The sequence below is a fragment of the Mustela nivalis genome, assembly GCF_964662115.1.
Source record: "Mustela nivalis genome assembly, chromosome: 2".
NCBI lineage: Eukaryota > Metazoa > Chordata > Mammalia > Carnivora > Mustelidae > Mustela > Mustela nivalis.
This window is the reverse complement of record NC_139021.1, coordinates 181,323,139-181,343,740: the sequence shown is the minus strand read 5'-3', so window position 1 is coordinate 181,343,740 and position 20,602 is coordinate 181,323,139. Positions and strand designations below refer to the sequence as shown.

Here is a 20,602-nt window from a genome sequence, read left to right as displayed (position 1 = left end):
TCTTGAAATAACAAGGGAGCGAGTGTGACTGTCCCTCACCCCAGACCCCCTCCAAGATCAGTTACCACAATTTAGAGCCATTTTTCTTTTCTTTTTCATTGATCCAATTAGTCTAAACACATTCTGTCCAAATGGGTTTCTTCTCTGTTCTAATGATTCTGTGTTTGCCACCGTTTATTTATTAAGTACTTCCGGTGTGCTAGGCTTTATGCTAGCTTAGGGATATAGTTTCTGCCCTTTAGCTCAACCCAAAGTGGGAGAACACGAGTCACCGAGAAACAAAGCTGAGCAAGGAAAGGCCCCTAACAGAGTCCCGGCGGAACACCGGAGAGATGTTAGTGGAGGAAGGACGGAGAAAGTGATTCCAGAAATAAAAATAAGCAGGTGTTTCTTACTGCTCTCTTACGCTTTGGGGAATAAAATGTGCCATTTTGCTGAAATTCATATCATTCAAACTACAAATTAAATTATATAATAGTAAATTTAGAGTGGAATCATTTCAATCCTAACTTAAAAAGGCAATTTTGGGGTAATTTTTAAACTTTCAATATACAAATCATTTCAGAAAGGTAAGACGTTTTATAAGATCACTATATCACAGTGCTCTAATGTAAATCATAAGTGATCATTTCTAGCCAGATATACCCAAAGACTTTGAACTCAGAAAATAGAGTGCTCGGCTGGAAAATACAAGATTATACCCGTTCTCTGATCAACAGAGCATGTGCTGTCTAGGTGTTTCCATCTCCATCTTGGCTCCCAACCACTTCCTAAACCTTAGACTCAGGGAGTCGCTGCTGGGGGCACATGCACGACCATGACTGCCAGGTACCTGACACTTGACATGGTCAAGACAGACCTCACTGTCTCCTTTCCCTCCTACATGAACTACCCATCTCACTGGTCAACTCAAGTTCCTAATTCTGTGCCCTTGTCTGAATTTCCCATCCTGAAGTCTCATATCTTGGTCTGCTCATTGGTTTGATGGCTCACACTAGCTTCCTGCTGCCTTTGTTTCTTTCTTTCTTTTTTTTCCCCCACGCCAAGTGTGGAGCCCAGTGTGGGGCTTGAACTCCCAACCCCGAGACCAAGACCTGAGCTGAAATCAAGAATCGAATGCTTGATTGACTGAGCCCCCAGGCGCCCTGTTACTTTCCCCCAGTGGTATGTACATGGCTGTCAGAGTGACCTTTTTCTCCAAAGCTTGTGTCTGCTCAGATCACAGCCACTTGTAATGGCTCTCCGTTGCATGGAATAAAGTCAGCAACACTTGCAACTTGTAGGATTCGTCCCCAGCCTGCCCCTCGGAGCACAGGTGTCTCCCTACTACAGACTCTCCACCCCAGCCCCTGCAACTCCACAAAGCCGCTTCCTGTGCCCATCCCCCACTAGCACGCGCCTCCTGTGCTCTCTGTGCCCTTGCGAATGTGGCTGCCCGGATCTCCACTCGTCTCTTCCTCATTCCTCTCCATTTCCCAGATCACTACCCTCTCGCGACTTGATTTCCTCTTCCCCATCTTCCCTGCGGTACCACCTCCCTCAGGCTGGCTTCTGGGTTAGAAGCCTTTCCTGGAACTCCCCCAGTGCTTTGGGCGTATCTCCCATCACCCAGCTCTCATCACTCTCTGGGTCTGTCCTTCACCAGATGGTGAGTTTGAGGGCCGTCTCATTCCCGATGTCCGGCACAGTACATATTAAATGCGAATATTGAGGAATCACTTATAATAGCAAAACGTATGGAAAATACCAAAATCAACTCCTGGCATTTTATTTTCTGGTGTAGGGAAGAACAGAATTCCATGTTAGATCAGTTCATCTAACAACCAGAGAAAAGGAACATTCTCATGAAATTATGCATTCGCCTTCTGTTTTCATTTGCTGACACAGAGCATGCATCTAATTGGATTTTCTCCTTGGGGAAATCTAAGGGGAATGGGCCCATTGCTATTGCATTTCCAATATGGCCATCGTCCTACTGCCTCTCTGTTTTCTCAAGGGACCTTTGACTTCTAGCCCTTTTAAATTAGACACACATCTTAGAAAGCCTCGAGTGAGCACATTCTCAGTTTTAGCTATGGTTCCTCAGGAAGTCATGGTCGCTAAGAAAGACATGAAACACAAACACCTGGGTTGGGTGGGGGTAGCCCTAGGCAAAACGACTGCCTGCAGCAGCCTCCTGAAATCCAGTCATTCCCCGCCCGGCCAGCCGTCCGTCTCTTTTTCCCCTTGACACGCGCTTATCCAGCGCTCAGCCCAGCACCTGCGGCCGGTCCGTGCGCCGTCTCCAGGGCGGCCTGTGAAGACAGTGCCCCATAGTGGTTAAAAGCGCAGGTTCGCACCAAAACCAGGTGTGCTCCTGGGTGGGTCACTTAAACTCCCAGTGTCTCAGTTTCCTTGTTTAAATTGGGGTAAAAATGGGATCGAAACCACAGAGCCAGATACTAGGCACTATCAGGATTCAATGAGGTGCATATAGAGGGCTTGGCACAGTTCAGAGCTCAGAGTACGACTGAGGTGGTATTTCCGTTTAAGTGACATCAGGACAATAAGGAAATGCAGTAGCATTTTAAAAAATTCTTTATATAAATTCAATTTAGTTAACATGGTATTAGTTTCAGGAATACAACTCATCAGTTGTGTATGATACCCAGGGCTCATTCCATCACGTGCCTCCTTCGTGCCCGGCCCCCAGGGACCCCATCCCCCACCCATCTCCCCTCCAAGCCCGAAGTTTGTTCCCTGGAGTTCAGCACCTCTTATGGCTTGCCACCCCCATTTCATCTTATTTTATTTTTCCTTCCCTTCCTCTACGTTCCTCTGTTTTGTTTCTTAAATCCGAACACATGAGTGAAATCATATGGTATTTGTCTTTCTCTGACTGGCTTATTTCCCTTAGCACAATGCCCTCTAGTTCCATTCACATCGTGGCAAATGGCAAGATTTCATCCTTTTTGATGGCTGAGTCATATTCCGTGGCGTAATACACCTCATCTTCTCAATCCATTCGTCTCTCGCCACAGTGTGGCTATTGTGGGCACTGCTGCTGTCATCACTGGGGTACAGGTGCACCTTTGAATCGGTACATTTGTATCCTTTGGATAAATACCTAGTAGTGCAATGAAGCAGTAGGTTTTTAAAGGCAGAAGTTGTTCATGGGCCTTTGTATTACTGTAAGGAGTCACGTTTTAAAAACCTTACAATTAATCTTTCTGCTGGTATACCCCCAAATCTCTCTGGTCCCCAAGACTGTTTCATAGACTGCTGTCTATGAAAAGTTCATCTTCTCCAATTCCTGGCCTTCCTGGCAGATTTTCCATGTCTCTCATACATGAAGTGAGTCTTCTCCTTGGACATTCATTCAAACCAGCTTTCGGTTAGAAAGCCTTAAAATTATATCTCTTTGGATTAAAAATCCCCTCTCTGCAAATTCCTGTGTGTGTGACTCCTCTTAGCATTAGGTTCCTTCAAAATAGGGATCTGGAATTACTAAAATACTAACCAATGTAAGCAGAATAATAAAATGATGAGCAAACAGTAAACAATGTAAGTAATAATAATATAACTTGAATTATATTACGTTTTTCTTTTTCTCCTCTCTCTGTGACTTGGAGCCAACCAAGCCCCTCCCTCACCAGGAGCACTAGGCTGCTACAGGCCCTACCTGAGGCCGGCTGGGCTCCTCCTCACTCACGCCTGTGCTCTAAGCATCTTCCCCCTGACTCCCGAGGCTTTGCTCTGCCTCCTCTCCATCCCCATTTCTCCAGCCCATCCCTTTAGATAACGCTCTCCCCGCAAGCCCCTGCCTCTTGACTTCACATCCCATGTCTCTGCTTCCCTTCAGAACTATACTCTGGAAAGATTCATTGACCTTTGCTGTCCCCATGCCCTCGGCCTCCCCTACAGCTCCTGGTCTAGGCCACCAGCCTCCCACAGCTCCCCCACCTGCCGCTGCCCATCCCAGCAGGGCTGCAGTCTCCCTGGCAGTGAGCCTGTCCAGAGGGTCCTCTGACAGCTCACAGGAGGGATACTTAGAGGATGAGGACTTGAGACCAAAAGCAGCAGGGGGTTAACCTCGCCCAGCATGATCTGTGCAGAGTAGGGGGTGGGAGGTAGGGGGGGATCCACGTACCTTTGTCAGTGAGTGTGAGAGATCATCTGTTTTGTGGGCACACACTTCTCCAACATTCACTGGTAAGTAGAGCACAAATCAGACCACTCTATGGGTTTCACTGATTGAGGCCGGGCCTATCCTAAATATGTCAAAATTCACGTGGAACAGGGAGATTGCTTTCAGTTCTGGGCGTGGCTGTGAGAGAAGCTGGGGAGACGGACTGTGAGGAAGTGTTCCTCATCTGTTGCGTCCACAGCTTCCGACTTCTGTCTCTTCCCTGTTTGTCTCTTCCCCGTTTGCTCTGGTTGCAAAACCCAACTTGAGCCGGCTGAACCCAAGGACAGGGCTTTACCGGGGAAGGGGACAGTGTCGGTCCCTGCACACCTGGAAAGCCTTCCCCTTTCTCTGCTTTGCCAGAGCTGAGTGATGGCTTGGTCCCCTGGGCAGGATCCTCAGAAAGCAGGGGACCCGGCTGAGGGAAGCCCAGTGAGTGTATTGCTGGAGTTTTGCGAACAAGGAGGTGAGACTGCTCCCCAGAGGCCCCGCTTCTGGCATGCTGTAGGGAAGGTTCCCGAATGGCTCACTTGGATCCCAGGTTTATCTCTGGATGGGAAGTGGAGTGACTCCCAGCACAACCAATGGGGCGAAGTGCATTTTCTGAAGGCTGGGGGGCAGGGAGACAGCCCCCCACCCCCACCCCGCCAGCAGGCACCGCACCTCCTGCAAAGTCCAGTACACACGACAGTTCTCAATCCTCATCACCCCAGCAGGTACCACCCAGGCTCCATGTACACGGACCCTTCCTTCCCCGTCTGGCACCAGCCCGGCTCCGCGGATTTCAGAGCGCAGGTCTCCTGGCCTTGCCGACCCCCACCTGGAATTCCCCTGTCCTCCCACGCCTCCTTTGTCTGGCCAGCTGCGGCCCCAGCGTCAGGCTTCCTGTGCCAACTCTCCTTCGGCCACACCCCGTGCCATGTCGCGTCCACCCGGTGAGACTGCCTACGTCTGTGGCAGCCCTTCCCACGCCGGGTGGTGTCTCCTCTGTCACCCACCAGGCCACCGTGTCCTTATTTACCGATGTACCCTCACAGCTAGCACAGCACCTCGCACATAGGAGGCGTACAGGGACTATCTGTCACAGTTCTGTTGAAAAAGAATAAAATAGCGCATATTACAGAAGAAATCGCTAAACAATTGAAAACCTAAAGAAACTCAGGCTTTACTCTCATCGATGAAGATCTAGCAGACCACGTACAATTTTAGTTAGGATAAAGAGGGCTTTTTCTCTGCCTTTCATTTATCTTAAAAATTCAATATTTCAGTGTGTCCGAAATCATTTTTCCTCAGCCTCTGTAGCAACGCTTTGAGCATTTCATTGTTGTTCTGAACTCTTCTTCTCTTCTTTGACGTGTTCCCATCAATAGCTGTTTCTCTCGCCGCAGGCGGATTCAGCAGACGCAATATTGTGGACCCAGCATTATTTTCCCAGCAGGTGGTGCCACCATTGACTCTAGATGGGAGAGCCTGCCGGCTACCAGGCAGGTTCAGTCCCCCAGGCTGGAGATCTGCACGTGGGATTTGCAGAAGAGTGTGTATTCTGTGCACGTTCCCACTGCGTGTGCACATGTGTGCTTCTGTTCCTGGGGGTACACATGCCTGGGAGTGTTTGGGAGGAATGAGGTAAGAGAGTGAGGAAGGGCTCCCCGTGTCATGTGCACATGTTGTTCCGAGCACATGTCTGGATCCCCCTGTCTGGGTCTCCTGACTCCTTCCTGAATAGGTGGAAGGTTTTTTGGGACTGCATTGGGTCATCTGTGAAATGAGGATGGGCCAGATGCCGGCCGCCCTGTGGCCTAGAAACTCACAAGCAACATACCAGTATGATGCTACACTCATCTTTTCCTGTTGTTTTTATTTTTCCACAGAGGTCTCATTGCCAGCAGTTTCACAGAAACTCATTATCTGCAAGATGGTACTGATATCTCCCTCAGTCGAAATCACACGGTAAGTCCAGCAAGTAGACCCCCGTGATCTTGCGCTATCCAATCTGGGTTTGCACTTCGCAGCTCTTTCCTCCTAGCAAAGTCACACGCCCGGATTCTTCACTTAGATCCCACCAAGAGCCTGTGCACCACTCAGGGTTTGGGCACTGCGTCCCAGCTCCAGGAAAGCTTGGCCTTGGCCAGCTTTGTGCCAGGAAAGGCCTATGAGGTGTTGCTGACCTTGAAACCACCTTCTACTCACCAGGGGGGATGCTCAGTTAGGCAAACCCTTTCTAGAAAGCCTCGCTTAAGTTCAAGGTGGCTTGAAAAGCCTAAGTTCGAGGTAGCCTGGGCTGAACTTCACTGTGTTACACTTTAAGTGTCTTCAAGACATTCAAAGGAAAATTGATTCTAGTGAACCTATAAATGTATCCTACTTATTAGAAATGTAACCTACCTCTTATAAGTGTATCTACCATAAATAAAGGTATAAGCCATTTATTTATATAAACGATAAATCCTCCATAAACAATATGGTTCTATATCATGATTCTTACTATAATATGACCTTTATCACCTTTTAGCTTCCCTGGTATTTGGAGTTTTACGTGTAACTGAGACAAGAGGCTACTTCTATCTGATCCTTTAACAAGTGCTTCCTGGGTACCCTCTGTGCTCGCTCAGCCTGTGTGTGTGAGTATAGGGATTTAAAGAGAGTTGAAGCCTTCTGAGAACTAGGAAAATTACTTTTTAAAAAATCTGGATATTTGTTTTAAAAAGAATTAGCTTAGAGGAAGGCTTTACATTTGCATTGAATTGTTGTCAAGCCGCCCCGAGTAGCGGCAGGGATCTCTCCCTTCTGTGAACGATGCCAAGGCTTGTTTTCTTTATCACATGTTTGGCACAAAGCAAGTACAAATTGATACCTTCAGACTCATAGCAATTTAGTGGAATGACCTGATACTGACCTTCCAGCCCAAAGAAAGCACATAGAAGTCCTGGATAAAATATAACCATCTATGAACTTTTTTTGAAACCTGGTCAAGCTTAAAAGAGAATCCAAGAAACCCCTGGAGGCAGAAATAAGGAGGGGACATGAGCTCGGAGCAGTAGGTTGGTGAGTTGGGCTCATACCTCAAAGGGCGACCTGTGCTTGGAATTTGGGGCAAGAGAAGTGGGAGCACCTACAGCTGAGAGTCCCACAGAAGCTGGGCCCCAGAGAGATGCTTCCTCTGTGAAAAAGGGAAAAAGAAAAACTCTGGTCCAGAGAAGGGACAACAAAGAGAATTGTCTCAGGGTATCCCGAATTGAAGAAAATGCCCATAAAAAATAGAGAAATTAAAACCCCAGCTAGCCTTGTAAGTATATGTTTGTGGTGCAGTGGACTAGTGTCTCATTTCTAATACCTGTATGGAAATGTAGTTCCCAGTCAATATATTGACCTCAAAAATACAATGGAATCAGTTAGGCTACGATTGGCCCCATATTAGCAATCTGGGGTCCCCTGGGCTGAAGCCACCCAAAATAATTCTGTAGAGATATTTCTACAGCTCAGACCACGAGACCCCAAAACCAAAGAACAATGATGAGTCCCAAATCAAAATTACAAAACACACAGTGAGAGAAACCTCTGTAAGTGAGCACTGGTGAACAAGAGTAGCAAGAGAATCGGCACCTCTGACAATGCAAGATAATGGAGAAATCAGAGAAAATGCTAAGTATTTTAAAGACAACAGAATAGGCCTAATAGAAATTCCAGAGTGAAGGTGCACCTGGGTGGCTCAGTCAGTGGAGTGTCCAACTCTTGATTCTGGCTCAGGCTGGGATCTCAGGGGCGTGAGATTAAGCCCTGCCTCCAGCTCTACGCCCAGGGCGGAGTCTGCTCAGGATTCTCTCTCCCCCTGCCCCTCCCCCTACTCGTGCACTCTCTCTCTAAAGTAAATATATCCATAAAATCTATTTTTTAAAAAAAGAAACTCCAGAGTGAAGATACAGAAAGAAAGAAAGTGGGAGAAAAGCCGCAGTGTTTAAACAGAGTGTGATGAGGGTGTCCTGGAATTGAAGAAAGACATGCGTCCCAAGCAGGAAGAAGAAAAATAAATTCCCTCCAGGAAGGCTTGTGCTGAAACTGCACGCCAGCAAGGATGAAGCCGTAAAACCGCCTGAGAGAAAAGAGACGTTTGTGCGAAATGACAGTCGAACCAACAGCAGACTTGTCAGCAACTACAAAATTAGAATTCCAGAAAGCCGACGGAAAATCACAAAAATAATAGTAGGATGCACTTGCACACAAAGATAAGAGAATTTACTGCTCTTAAATTCTAACGAAGTATCTATCAAAGGCATTTGCAGGAAGAAAGAAATGGAACACAAGGGGTAAGGGTGGGACATCAGAGGCCACAGTAAGCAGAATGATCGCATGTGAGTAGATCTAAGCAAGGTATTGAGGATAAAAATTGCAACAATAGTGACTAAATTTGGATGTTTTAAGACAAGATGAGCAAATAGATTTAAAACAATTTAAGAATTTGTATTGTACTTGAGAATAATACAGATCCATGTTTACTTTAGATTTTGATAAATAACTTGCAAATTTAAGTATGACCCTTAAAGGAATGGAAAAGCAGAATATTTAATCCCAAATAATCGATGATGAACAAAAATAATGTATCAGCTCAGTAGAGGGCAGGAAAGGAGCAAAAGGATTTGAAAAGCAGAGTAAATGTAAAACAAAATAAGTATATAAAAATGAGCAAACATATTAATCTAATTATATGTAAATAGAATGAATCTGTTTGTTAAAGTAAAAACAGATTATCTGCTTAGAACTTAAAATCCAGCCACATAATTTTTACAAGATTCACACTCAAAATACAAAATGGTCGTGAAAGGAATAGAAAATAAATAGTAGAAAAATATTAACCTAAAGAGAGTTGCTGTTGTAGCATTAATATCTGATGGGCTAAATCCTAAAGCAAAAAAATAAAAAGGCGTTATTATGGATAAAGGGGTTCATTACGTAATGAAAAAAGGAACAATTCCAAAGAATGGTAAAATAACTGAATAACTGTGAACTTATGTGTACTAATAAAATAGCCTCAAAACCTGTGAAGCAGTAATCAAAAGAATTATAGTAAACTGACAAATCCATAACTAGAGAGGGAGAGTTAACCATACCGCTCTCAGAAAGGAAGATTTTGAAGGATAGGTTTAAATTAATGAAAAGGAAGACCCTCCCCCCAAAATTGAGAGAATCAAGCCAAAAAGATGGTTCTTTGAAAAATATTAATAAAATGAATAAAACACAAGTCTAATCAAGAAGAAAGAAGAATTCCCAAACAGTGGAATTAAGAACACCAAGACGGGTGTAACTCTTGCCATACAGAGATTTTTGAGAATCACAGGAATGCTATCAACATTACTAACTGTTTTCTTAAAAATGTAAATTCTTAATGCTGTTCAAGATGAAACAAAAATGTAAATATAACTATATAAAGAAAATAAATAAAAAATAAAGTTTTAAAAATCCACCCTCCTCAAAAAAACATCAGATCCAAATATTTTATCAGGTAACTTGCCAAACCTATTAACAAAAAATAGTCCCTTTGAACTTTTTAAAAAATTTTTAAGGGAGAAGAGAGGAACTACAAAAGTTAGAAAAAGACCATCCACAATATGAATATTATATTATGAACATAGTTGCAAAAATCCTAAATAAAATATTTACAGATCATATCCAGCACATATTTTGAAAACTATTTTGTGACCAAATGGTACTCATCTAAGGAATGCAAAGAGAGTTTGACATCTATGTATCTGATAATGTAATTTATTGTATTACTATATCTAGATGAAAAGTATTATTATAACTGATATTATTTCTTCAAATATAATCCATAATATATTTTACGTATATTATAAGAACTCTTATGGCTGGAGAATATTTCTTATATCTATTTTCTATTCCCATAGAGCCTCACGCAGCACCTTGCACAGACCAGACTTTCTAAAACATTCACGCAGCCACTGCAGCGTCGTGGTTGATGCCCCCAGAATCCGTTCATCCATTTACCCATTTGCTCATTTATTAACCACCTTCTGCATGCTGACAGTTGGGCTTTGGGGACTTGGGTTGACTAAAACATATTTTTCAGCATATATATTCTACTATAGAGTAGAGTGCTTTAAAAACTTGGAAATACTTATGTGTTAATAAAATTGCTACCATTGGAACTTTATCAAGGCCGTGGTTAGTTTTAGCTCATTGGAGGCCACTTCATTAAGAAAATGACATTTAAGTCTCTAAAAATGAGTACAGAAGAGAAAAGTTGGTATAAAACCCTTTGGTGCTAAAGAGTTTTGACTTGACCTTACAGAAAATTGGAAGCTTTAGGTTTTCCTGCAGGGGAATGGCATATTCAGTCCTATACTTTAGAAAGGGTCTCTGATGGCCGAATGGAAGTGAGATTGGCAGAATCGCTGATAGACCAGAGGCGAGAAAATCTGTTAGGGATCTCAGGTAGCTGATGAAGGTTTTCCTCTCAGAAGTGGCCTTGCAATGGATGGAACTGGCCAGAGTCAAGAAAACCTGAAGAGACAGAATAGACAAGATAGTGGATGAGGGGTTGTCACCAACATCAGGCCTTGTGTTGTCACTGGCACCATTAAGGAGATGTTGTTGGTTTGGGAACGCAGAGGGGTCAGTGAGGACAGGTTTGTCCCCACTGAGTCTGTAATGGGACAGCCAAGTAAAGGTGTTCAGTCGACAGCTAGGTATATGGATCTAGAGTCCAGGAGAAAGATGGGGGTCAAAAATGAAGATCTGAGAATCAACCTCGGACAGAAACATGGGTGCTGTCATTTCACGCTTGACTCTCCGGTTTTTTCTCTTCTTTCCTCCTCGAATGCTCTCATTTAGTACATGTTTTATGGTGATCATGAAGGCTATCTTCACAGCTGTAAGTGCTGTTCCAAATAGAAACAGAAAAAAGAGCGTCACAGTGACAGGAGGCTTCAGTCCTCCCCTTCCCTGTTGTACGTGGGGGTGAGTGGCTGTCCCTTCGCACAGACACAGCCAGAATGTGTAAGATACGCTCCCAAAGCTGTTCTACCAGATTCGTGGTTTGGGTTTCAACCCCCCTTACTAATTTTCCTTTTCTTAGGCAATTTTTGTCCTTTTTTCTCATGTGGGAAGACAAATATGATAAGAGAGAAGAAGAGACAGAGTACTAAAGCAGCTGCTGGGTCTGTTAGGGTCTCGGACGGTGCAGGCTGTAGGCTACAGAGGTATCCATCTTAGAGACAAAGCCAGAGGGAAGCATGCCAGGGTGCTAACAGTGGCCATCTCTGTGTGGGGAGGCTCTGGATTTTTCTATTTTCTGTGATTTTTCTGTGTATATGGTGAGTGGTAGAATTATGTTTTTCTTTCTTCTTGTTTCTCTGCAAGGTCAGCAGATAGACAGGTGAATGTCTACTCCGTCCTTCTACTCATCCCCCACTCCTCTGCATGGAGGCGTCTTTTTTAGGAAGAAGAGGGCAGGAGTAAGCAGGCCCAACATCCCTAGTCCCTGCTTATTGGGGAGCGGGGAGATCCCATGTCCGGAAGGGCCATGAGTCGAGCCTTGGTGCCCTCCCTCAGTCAGTGGTGGCTGGGGCTAGCCCGCTGCCTCCATGGAGCATTCTCAGCAAAAGTGTTCTGCAGCCCCAGCCTCCCTGAGATGAGCCCCAAGGCTTGACTAGCAAGAACGGAGTGGTAGGGATGAAGGTTGGAAATTGCTCATGCCTCAGTTTTAACCAGACCTAAGTGGTAGCCTTTAACAGAATATACCAGAAACCCCTTTCTCTGAATGTAATTAAGCTGAAGGTGTGTTTTGATCTTCTTCTGACCCTGAATCTAGCTCCTGTAGGCAAAGCAGTTGGAGGGTAGGCTAACTGGCACCCCGAAGCCCCCAGAAGCAGCAAGCACATATCGCTCATACATTTAGAATGAGAACAACTTGTCCTGTAACCCAGCAACAACTTGGTCCCTTTCCTTTGCTTCCTCTGAGCCTTCGGCCATGTTACTATGAAGATAAGGAGTGAAGAGTCTTCCCCCGAGAGAACCCACAGCCCTGGACAGCCTGTCCTTCCAGCAGAAACCCCTTGAGCAGAGTCCATGACCTCGTCTTGTCTTTCATGGTGAGGAGACAGACTCAGCCGTTGGGGTTTTGTTTTTATTGAATCAGGCTGGAGAACAAAAAAGAAATGTGCTGACTCATCTTCTTATCCCCTGAAGTCAGCACACAATGAATTTTCCTAAATTTAAGATTATATAAAAATAAGAACGGCTTTTGGCTATAGTACCCTCTTTTTAAAAAATTTCATCTCTCCACCATCAGTCTAAGCTGGTTGACAGGCTGAGTAGTGGCTGATTTTAATTTTGGAATTAATAGCTTGTCTTTTATCTCTCTATTGTCCTGACAGGCTGAAATATTTGTGGTTTTATCCTTTGCTGGCCACATCTGAGGGAAGATTATCTTTTATATTGTTACTTATAATAAGGCCTGTGGGAGACAGCGCACATGACATTTGTGCTACGCACATCTCAGAAGACAACTCTAGGAGAGGCCAGCATAACCATCCAGAATGTCTCCTGAGTGTTTGGGGGGCTCCGGTGGGAAGGCCCCTATCTGCCGCCCATGTGCTGAGAACCGCCACTATGCCAGGCTCTGTGACCCCCACTGAGGGTACCGCAGGGGTTGAATATAGACGAGGGGCCCACATGAGGCCAGAAGGAGGAGACTGACATTTTTCCAAGAATCTCACACCTAGTCAACATCCGTGATAAGTGCGCTGAAGGGAAGGCTGAGGGGCCTAATCTGGTCGGAGGGATCCTGGAGGTCTTCCTGGAGGAAGGAGTGTTTGAACTGAGATGGGAAGGTTGAGGAAGCAGGAACCAGGGGGTGGTGAGGGAGGGACAGTCCAGGCTGGGACTGAGCTTTGCTGGCAGGCACACAGCTGGGTTTAAATTTGACAGGGGCCTGAATGTGGAGGCTTTGGAGGCCATGGTGATACATTCGGTTGTCGGGGAGGAACACTGGGAAGGCATAAGAGGTCTCCACCTCGGGGGTGTCAGGACCAGTGTAGGCTTTGAAGGACCGGCCGGTGACAACACCAAGAGTAATCAGAGAAAGCAAGAGCAGGGATTTGGCAAGATCAGGCAGCTGGCTCTTCTGGAAAAGTCTAAAAGCCCAGGGGAGAGGACATGGCTGCTGAGGTCAGGACCATGGAGACGGAGAAGGGAGATGTCTGACCTTAGACGCGCGAGCCATGCCCAGAAATTTCCATTTGTTGTATGTGTTTCTCTTGGAAAGACTTATGAAAACATTTGCTTGGCAGGTGCCAGTAGGAGACTAGTCAGTGGTAACCGTGGCTGGCCATCAGATCGGTGTGAAATCCAGTATTCTGATCAAAAGTACTGTTTGGGTGACACCCCATCCATTTCCATGGCAAATCCTTCCTATCAAAAAGGAGTTGGGGCCACCTGCGGGGCTCAGTCAACTAAGTGTCTGACTCTTGATTTCGACTCAGGTCATGAACTCAGGGTTGTGGGGTTGAGGTCAGGGTCAGGCTCCACGCGCTCCACAGAGTGGACTTGAGATTCTCTCTTTCCCTCTTCCTCTGCCCCTACCCCCCAGCTCTCTCTTCCTTTCTTTAAAAAAAAGGTGGGCGGGGGGAGTCAAATCTCTGCAGTTGGCTTGGACTAGACATGTCAGGGCCAGTGGATTAGGAAGTCAACCTTATTCCTCAATGGTTAGCATCAGAAACGTATGAAAAGGTGACTCTGGATATAGGAGGAAATTCACAGGTCATTCATATCCCGTAAATTTAGCAGGTGGGAGCAAGGCTCGTAATTACACTCCTAAGAAATGCTTTAAACTGGGTTGAATTTCCCTGCCTTCACTGTGGTCTACACCTGTCCAACCTGTGTACTCTTCCCAGAAGGCTGCCCTGTTCTTCCCCTGACCGAGGCACCCCGGTACCCCACAGAGACACTGCCCCACTGCACCTTCCCTCTCTTCCCCTTCCTTGTCCAAGGACCCTTCTGAGGTTCTGTCGCAGGCCTGCCTTCTGTCCAGCCAGAAGGCGTCACAGCCACCTGACCTCTTCTTTCCATTTCCAGTCTCATCTAGATTCAGTCCAGCCCCTACTCCTGCAGTCCTTCCAGAACATCTCTCTAGGTGTGCTGCTCCCTGTTGCCCTTATTCTGATTCCGATAAATCATCGATAGCTTCCTGAAACCCCCTCACTCAAACCCGGACTTCTTAGACCAGTCTGCACATTCCTCGGTGGTGCCACACCTCCCTGTTCATGTGTGAGGCACCCACGCAGATGCTGGCCCCACGACAGGGGTGTGCTGAGTGCCCGTATGCCAGCTTGAGTCAAGTCGGCATCAGCTATACGCAAGGCATGAGTAAAGTGCTTTTCAGACGTTTTGTTGTTCGATCCTCCCAACAAATCAATGTTTGCTATTTTTATACCCAGATAAGGAATCTAAGATAGAGGGTTAAATAACTAGAGCAAACCCACAGCTGATAAGATTCAAGCCTGTGTAGCCAGACTCTAGCATCAGAGCTCCTGGCCACTGCGATCCTGCCTCTGATCCACTCAGAACAGAACATGAAAGGGTCTCTGTTACATGTTCCTGGCTGGGGCATCTGTAGTTAGTGGAATTAGTCTAGAAAACTGTAACAAGCTGGATTAGGGAAGGGCCTAGCATTCATCTGCAAGGAGGCCCCCAGCGTATGCTTCTGGGGGAGCACAGGGCGTGTTCTGCTATCCTCAGTCCTGGAGCCTGGGAGAGGAAGCCCGACCGGCCCGCTGGGAGTTTGCTAAGCACATTGCTCTGGAGCCCAACCGAGTGCAGCTCAGTAACGGTCCCAGGCTTTGTGGCAGTCTACAGAAGGGAGCAGGACACAGCCCCTGTCCTCAGGGAGCATACAGTCCAACTACAGATGACACGATGCGCCCATGGTAAGGAGACTTTAGGAGCCACACCATGGAAGCGCCAAACCCAGGTAGAATCTGGAATGAGTCCACAGAGGAGCGCAGGTCTGGGTGACTTCCCTTTTCCAAAGTTGTCGGGAAGGGATGGCTCTGAGTGAAACCTTCTGTCTAGAGGCAGGATCACAAGCCAGGGAGGCAGATGGCCCAGGTTCAAATCCCAGCTGAAGCACTTAACCATCCGTGAATGTGAACATGAAACGGACATTTGAAGCTGACACACACTGAGGCCTTTAGAAAGGCGAGCCAGCTTTAGCCACTGCCTACAGCAGTTCACAGCCGCCCTGGACCGTCCTCGCTTTGGAAGTCCCTCCTCTCAGGATGGCAGGATGAGAAAGTGGGCCGCGGCCGGGAAAACCGGTGAGGCGCCGTGCTGCGCCGTGTTCTTAACACGCGTGTGTCCTGGTGAGACCGTAACTGACCCACATCTGCTCTTCCGACCTGACCCCCCTCAGGCCCGCCCTGCTCGTGTCACAGTCCTGCAGAGCCCCAGCCAGCATGCGAGCGGATTTGGAGCTGGGAGTTAGGAACCCACATGGGAGTGTGAGAAAATCAGCCCCCTTCTCTCCAGTGTGTCCGTTGCTCTCACACACTCACTTATTCAGCAAAACCACACGGAGCTAGGGTTTAGCAGAGAGGAAAGTTGAGTTGATGGCACAGTGGGTTTTAAAGTGTGTATTTTCATGCTCGGGATCTATGGCAGTGCCTTCCCCGTCACAGACTGCTCCCCTGTGTGACGTTTCTTTGATCCCTAATGCCCTGGACAGTCAGGGTCACTCCTATTTCACAGATGAAAACCTGAGACCCGACGTCTCAAAGTCCAAGATTTCCGACGTGGGAGCCATGGCGCGCGCTCCCTCCTGCAGACATCCTGTGTCCAGGCCCAGTGTGCTGGGAGGTCCCCAGGAACGTGAACATGATTTCTTAAGCATGTGTTGCCTGATGTAGAATTCCAGCACAACGAAATAAAGCGAATGGCCCCTGAGGCTCGTCCTTCACAGTCGTTTAACCAGACATGGTTCTCGTTAGAGCTGAGAGCGGAGAGAGCGCTGGGAGTGTGGGCGTGGTGGCGCGTTTCTCAGCCCTCCTGTCCCACACACTCTCAAGGCTAAGCGTAATGTAGCTCAGCCAGGGAAACATGCGGGGCTGCGGAATCACTTTTTCCTTGGCTCGGACGCACCGCCACCGTGTTTCAGTCTCCAGCAAACCGTGCGGTGTGGGGGGCCTGAAGGGCCGTGGGAGGGAGCTCAGTCTAGACCACGGTCATGCTGGAATCTGCGTGCAGGCCGGCAGCTCACAGGCAGGTGCACACGTGCGCACAGATACGCTCCCACACACACGCGCACGCTTCCAGGCGGACCCACACGCGCGCACGCTTCCAGGCGGACCCACACGCGCGCACGCTTCCAGGCGGACCCACAGGCACGCACGCTCCCATGCCGACCCACACGCGCGCATTCACCCTTGTGTCCCTTCTCTCTGCAGGGCTCTCTGCCGGCTTGGGCATCACTTTCCCAGGGCTCCCTGAGCGGCCTTGCGATAGGCTCTGTGGTCCTTGAGAAGGCATCCATCTAAGTGTGGGTTTCACCTGATAGCTTTGGTTTCGGAAAAGAGAGACCCGTGAGGTCACATGTTCGTAGCAGCAGGGCCTGGGGGTGGGGGAAGCTGTCTGGCCTGGAATCAAGGCCTTAAATATTAGTCCCCGCTAAATGTTAGCCAACTGACCAGCTCTGAGGCCTTCGACAGTCGCTTGACCAGTCAGGGCCCCGTTTCCATATCTGCTCGGGAACGGGGTTGCCTTAAAAGAGGAAGTTTGGCCTCAGATGGCCTGAGCTTCTCTCCAGCTAGAACATGGTGTGATTCAAATACTAAATCAGTTTGGCACGGTGCACGTGGTGCGGCTGGGCGTGGGGTGGGGGAAGCTACAAACTTCCCGAGGAGAAGCGGCGTCGAAAATAATTTTCGCTCGGCCTATTCCCTAACAGACTTTGTCTGCTCCCAGTCCTTTTGAATCACAAGGTCAGGCCGGTTTTGTTAGCAATTTAGCAGATAAAATTCCTCCCGTTCTAGTCCGTGGAGAGTTGGAGAACAGAATTTGTATTTGACTTCCCGTATGGCAGTCAGTGGAGGGCTCGTCTCGAGTTCAAGGGTTTTCATTCCATCTCCCTCTTCCCCACCATTACATTTGATTGATCGTATTAAACAGAAGGAAAATTTATTTTATTGGAGTGGGGAAATGCATTAGGTTAAGTAATAAGTATATAAAATACATGGTTAGAGGTTTTGCAAAGGAAAAGATGTAATTTTGTGGTTATGCATGTTTGGGACTGTTTTCTAGGTTATGTTTTGTTGGTAGAAATAGAATGTACTGGATCAGGAGGACAGGCAGAGTCAACGGGCTAACGGAACAGTGTCTTGTTCAGCAGTGCCTTTGCAGACATGGGTGTGATAAAAAGAGACAGTAGTTGACACTCTTGAGGCTGCGGAAGGGGATGCTTTGGGACCATTTGCAAGGGAAAGCAATAGGAACAGTAGCACAGTGTGCCCTGGGCACACGACCTTCCTCGGCATGATGGACGCCTGTTGTGTCTCTCACTGGTGTGGTCACCTCCCCATCCAACAGTCTGGGCATTTGCAAGTCCACAAGGCCTGGAGGCCTCCTGCCTCTTAGCATCAGTCCACGGGAGGTGATCTGGCTCTTGGGTGTGGTGGCAAGCCCTCGCCTAAAGACCCCAGAACGGGCGCTTCTCCCACTGCCTCCACCACCAACAAAGGGGGCAAAACCTCCCAGAGAGCGGGAGGCTACGTCTCTTCCCCTCCTCATAATCAAATTCACAACCAATTATGTGGCACATGGTGGGATGAGTATGTCTTTCTGAGTTTGAGTTTATCCATATGATTGACTGTGTCCTAAAAATGAAATCACATTTCTGGAAGCATGCAGAGCCTCATATTGAAAAAATTAAAACTTCATGACATTTGAATTGTCCTGGAAAATCTGGAATTTGGAGTTCTAGTAGTTATGCTTGGTGATCTAAGAAGTTAAGAGCGAGCGGTGGGCTTGTTGGGCTGTTGGAGGATGAACCTCACGCAGTTTTAGCGCTAGGAAATGAGCTATGAACTCTGTTAATGACGGAGAGAGACGGGATGGCCTTGGGACCGTGACAATGAGGATCTCCCCCCCACCCCCGCCTCTGTTATCAGCACTCCTTCCGCCTAACTGGTGAACTGGAAATTAATTTTATACTAATTTGTTCTCAGCTCATGCTTTAATGAGCTTATATTTCTGGGTATTTAATTTGAAAGTACGTTTGATAAATAATCTATTAAGAAATAAATTGAGACTGAGAATAAATGAATTTGAAATTTCAGAGGTCAGTAATTAAGATTTTTGTCACTATTTGGTTTTTCACTGTCTAACCAATACCCAGCTGCCAATGCAATATTTCATATTTCTCTAAAATGAGGCAAAATCTGTGATGCATGATGGGTACCAGACAAAAATCATGATTCTGAGCTCTCTGGTCAGCCTAAACTCTTCTGCTTTCTGGGTCTGTTCCATTCTTGATGTGCCTGCTGGGCACCCAGGACTGAAACCCCCCCCCCCCCCGGGATCCCTCTGGTGCCCTGGGCCATTATGACCCAGTTATGTAGCCTCCTCGTAATTAGACACTTGTTATCACAACTCCCTTAAGTACCCCGGCCCCCTTATCTGGGGTGGGGGGACAAGGAGCCTTTCAAAGTAATTTCACATGGAAGCTAAAAAGGCACATGGCAGCAAGGTCTGGACACCTGACATGGCAGACTGGGCTTGTGTCCCCTGCCACTGTCCCGATACATCCCTTCCTGAGCCACATGCTTACTGGAGAGGTCAGCTTCCCGTGCCCTGCTCCTGCCATGGACTCCTCCAGCCAAGCAGAAGTAACCCTCGTCCCTGAACTACCAGCCCCTCTCCTGTTGCCTCCCATCTCTGCACATGGTTCCCCTCTGTGAGCGTCCCCTCTCTTGCCTTCGCCCCGGGACAACAAGCCACCCTACTCCCTGACATTGCCTGGGGGCCAAAAAAGAGCCACAAATTTCTCTTGTTTGCAGTCAGTATAATCAACAACATAAACCATCCAAGATAGGCTACTAAGTTTGGACAAACTATAAACTAATCTGATAAGATGGTCAGCTATGAGATAACTTAAAAAAAAAGTTTTCCTTTACATTAAAAATAACCATGTATAAAATGCTATCTGTGGTACCAGCAGACCTACCCAATACCTAGGAATAAGCCTAATGGAAAATTTTTTAATGGCAACATGAAAAAAATCCAAGGCTAGGCTGAAGGACATAAAAATAACATTATTAATGGAAACATACCATGTACATGAATAGGAAAATGGATCTTGATGGATTATAACAATGGATTTTTACTTTTTTAAAGATTTCATTTATTTTATTTGAAAGAGAGAGAGAGAGCATGAGCAGGAGGGAGGGGCAGAGGGAGAAGCAAACCCCCCACCAAGCAGAGAGCCCAATGTGGGACTCGATCCCAGGACCCCAGGATCATCATCTGAACTGAAGGCAGACGCCTAACCGACTGAGCCACCCAGGTGCCCCTAATTACAGTGGAATAGTAACCACATTCTTAATATAATTTCAGTGGATTATTACAAAGCTTAAAATTTGATTCCAAAATTCACCTGGAAGAGAAAATAGGTAACATTATCCTAGAAACATTTGAAGAAAAGAACAGAACCAAAGAACACCTGCCATCCACAGGGTTGCCAAGATAGCCCTTGAACAAATAGCTCTGGGTCATGCTCCTCAGCACATGCCCAAGAATGAAACTGGAATCCCGCTTCAAGCCGCAGACAAAAACTCGTTCCATGTAGACCGAAGATCTGAGTATAAGAGTTAAACTTGTGGAACTCCTGAAGGAAAGCATAGGTGGAAATCTTCAGCGCCTTGAGATCCTGGTTTCTTAGGTATAGCACCGCCGAAAACACAAGCAACCAAAGGGAGAAGTGGACCTCATCAAAGTGATCAACGTGTGTGCAGAAGAGATGCTTAAAAGAATGAAAGGACAACCCACAACGTGGGGGAGAATATTTGCAAACCCTATACTATAGCACGTACCCAGGAGAACCAAAACTGCAGGGAGCTGCATACGGTTGTTCACGGCGGCACTATTCACAATTGCTAGAAAGTGGAGACGACCCAAGTTCCCCTCGACTGATGAATGGATAAACAAAATTGGGCATTTCCAGGCCGTGTATTATTATTCTGCAATAGAAAGGAATGCAACCTGAATGAGCCTTGTAAGCATTATGCCGAAGGCAGCCAGACACCAAGGGCCACGTTTTGTATGAATCCGCTGCCACGAAATGAATGAACAGGCAAATCCCTAGAGACAGGAAGTAGCCGAGCCGTTGCCAGGGGCTGAGGCAGGACGGGTGGGTCCGGGGAAGTGAGGGCTCCC

General features: G+C 47.0%; 1 protein-coding gene across 3 annotated transcripts in view; it reads left to right on the top strand.

Annotated features, from left to right (window-relative positions):
• ADAM12 (ADAM metallopeptidase domain 12) overlaps positions 1 to 20,602 on the top strand; it is a 329,491-nt gene that overhangs the window by 197,029 nt on the left and 111,860 nt on the right. For all 3 annotated transcript variants that reach the window (XR_014309055.1, XM_082721242.1, XM_082721243.1), the window contains exon 4: positions 6,037 to 6,115. Coding sequence is in view for 2 of the 3 variants with exons in the window: in XM_082721242.1 (XP_082577368.1) it covers positions 6,037 to 6,115 (79 nt within the window). In the remaining variant the exon portion in view is untranslated. The remainder of the gene's footprint in view (positions 1 to 6,036; positions 6,116 to 20,602) is intronic.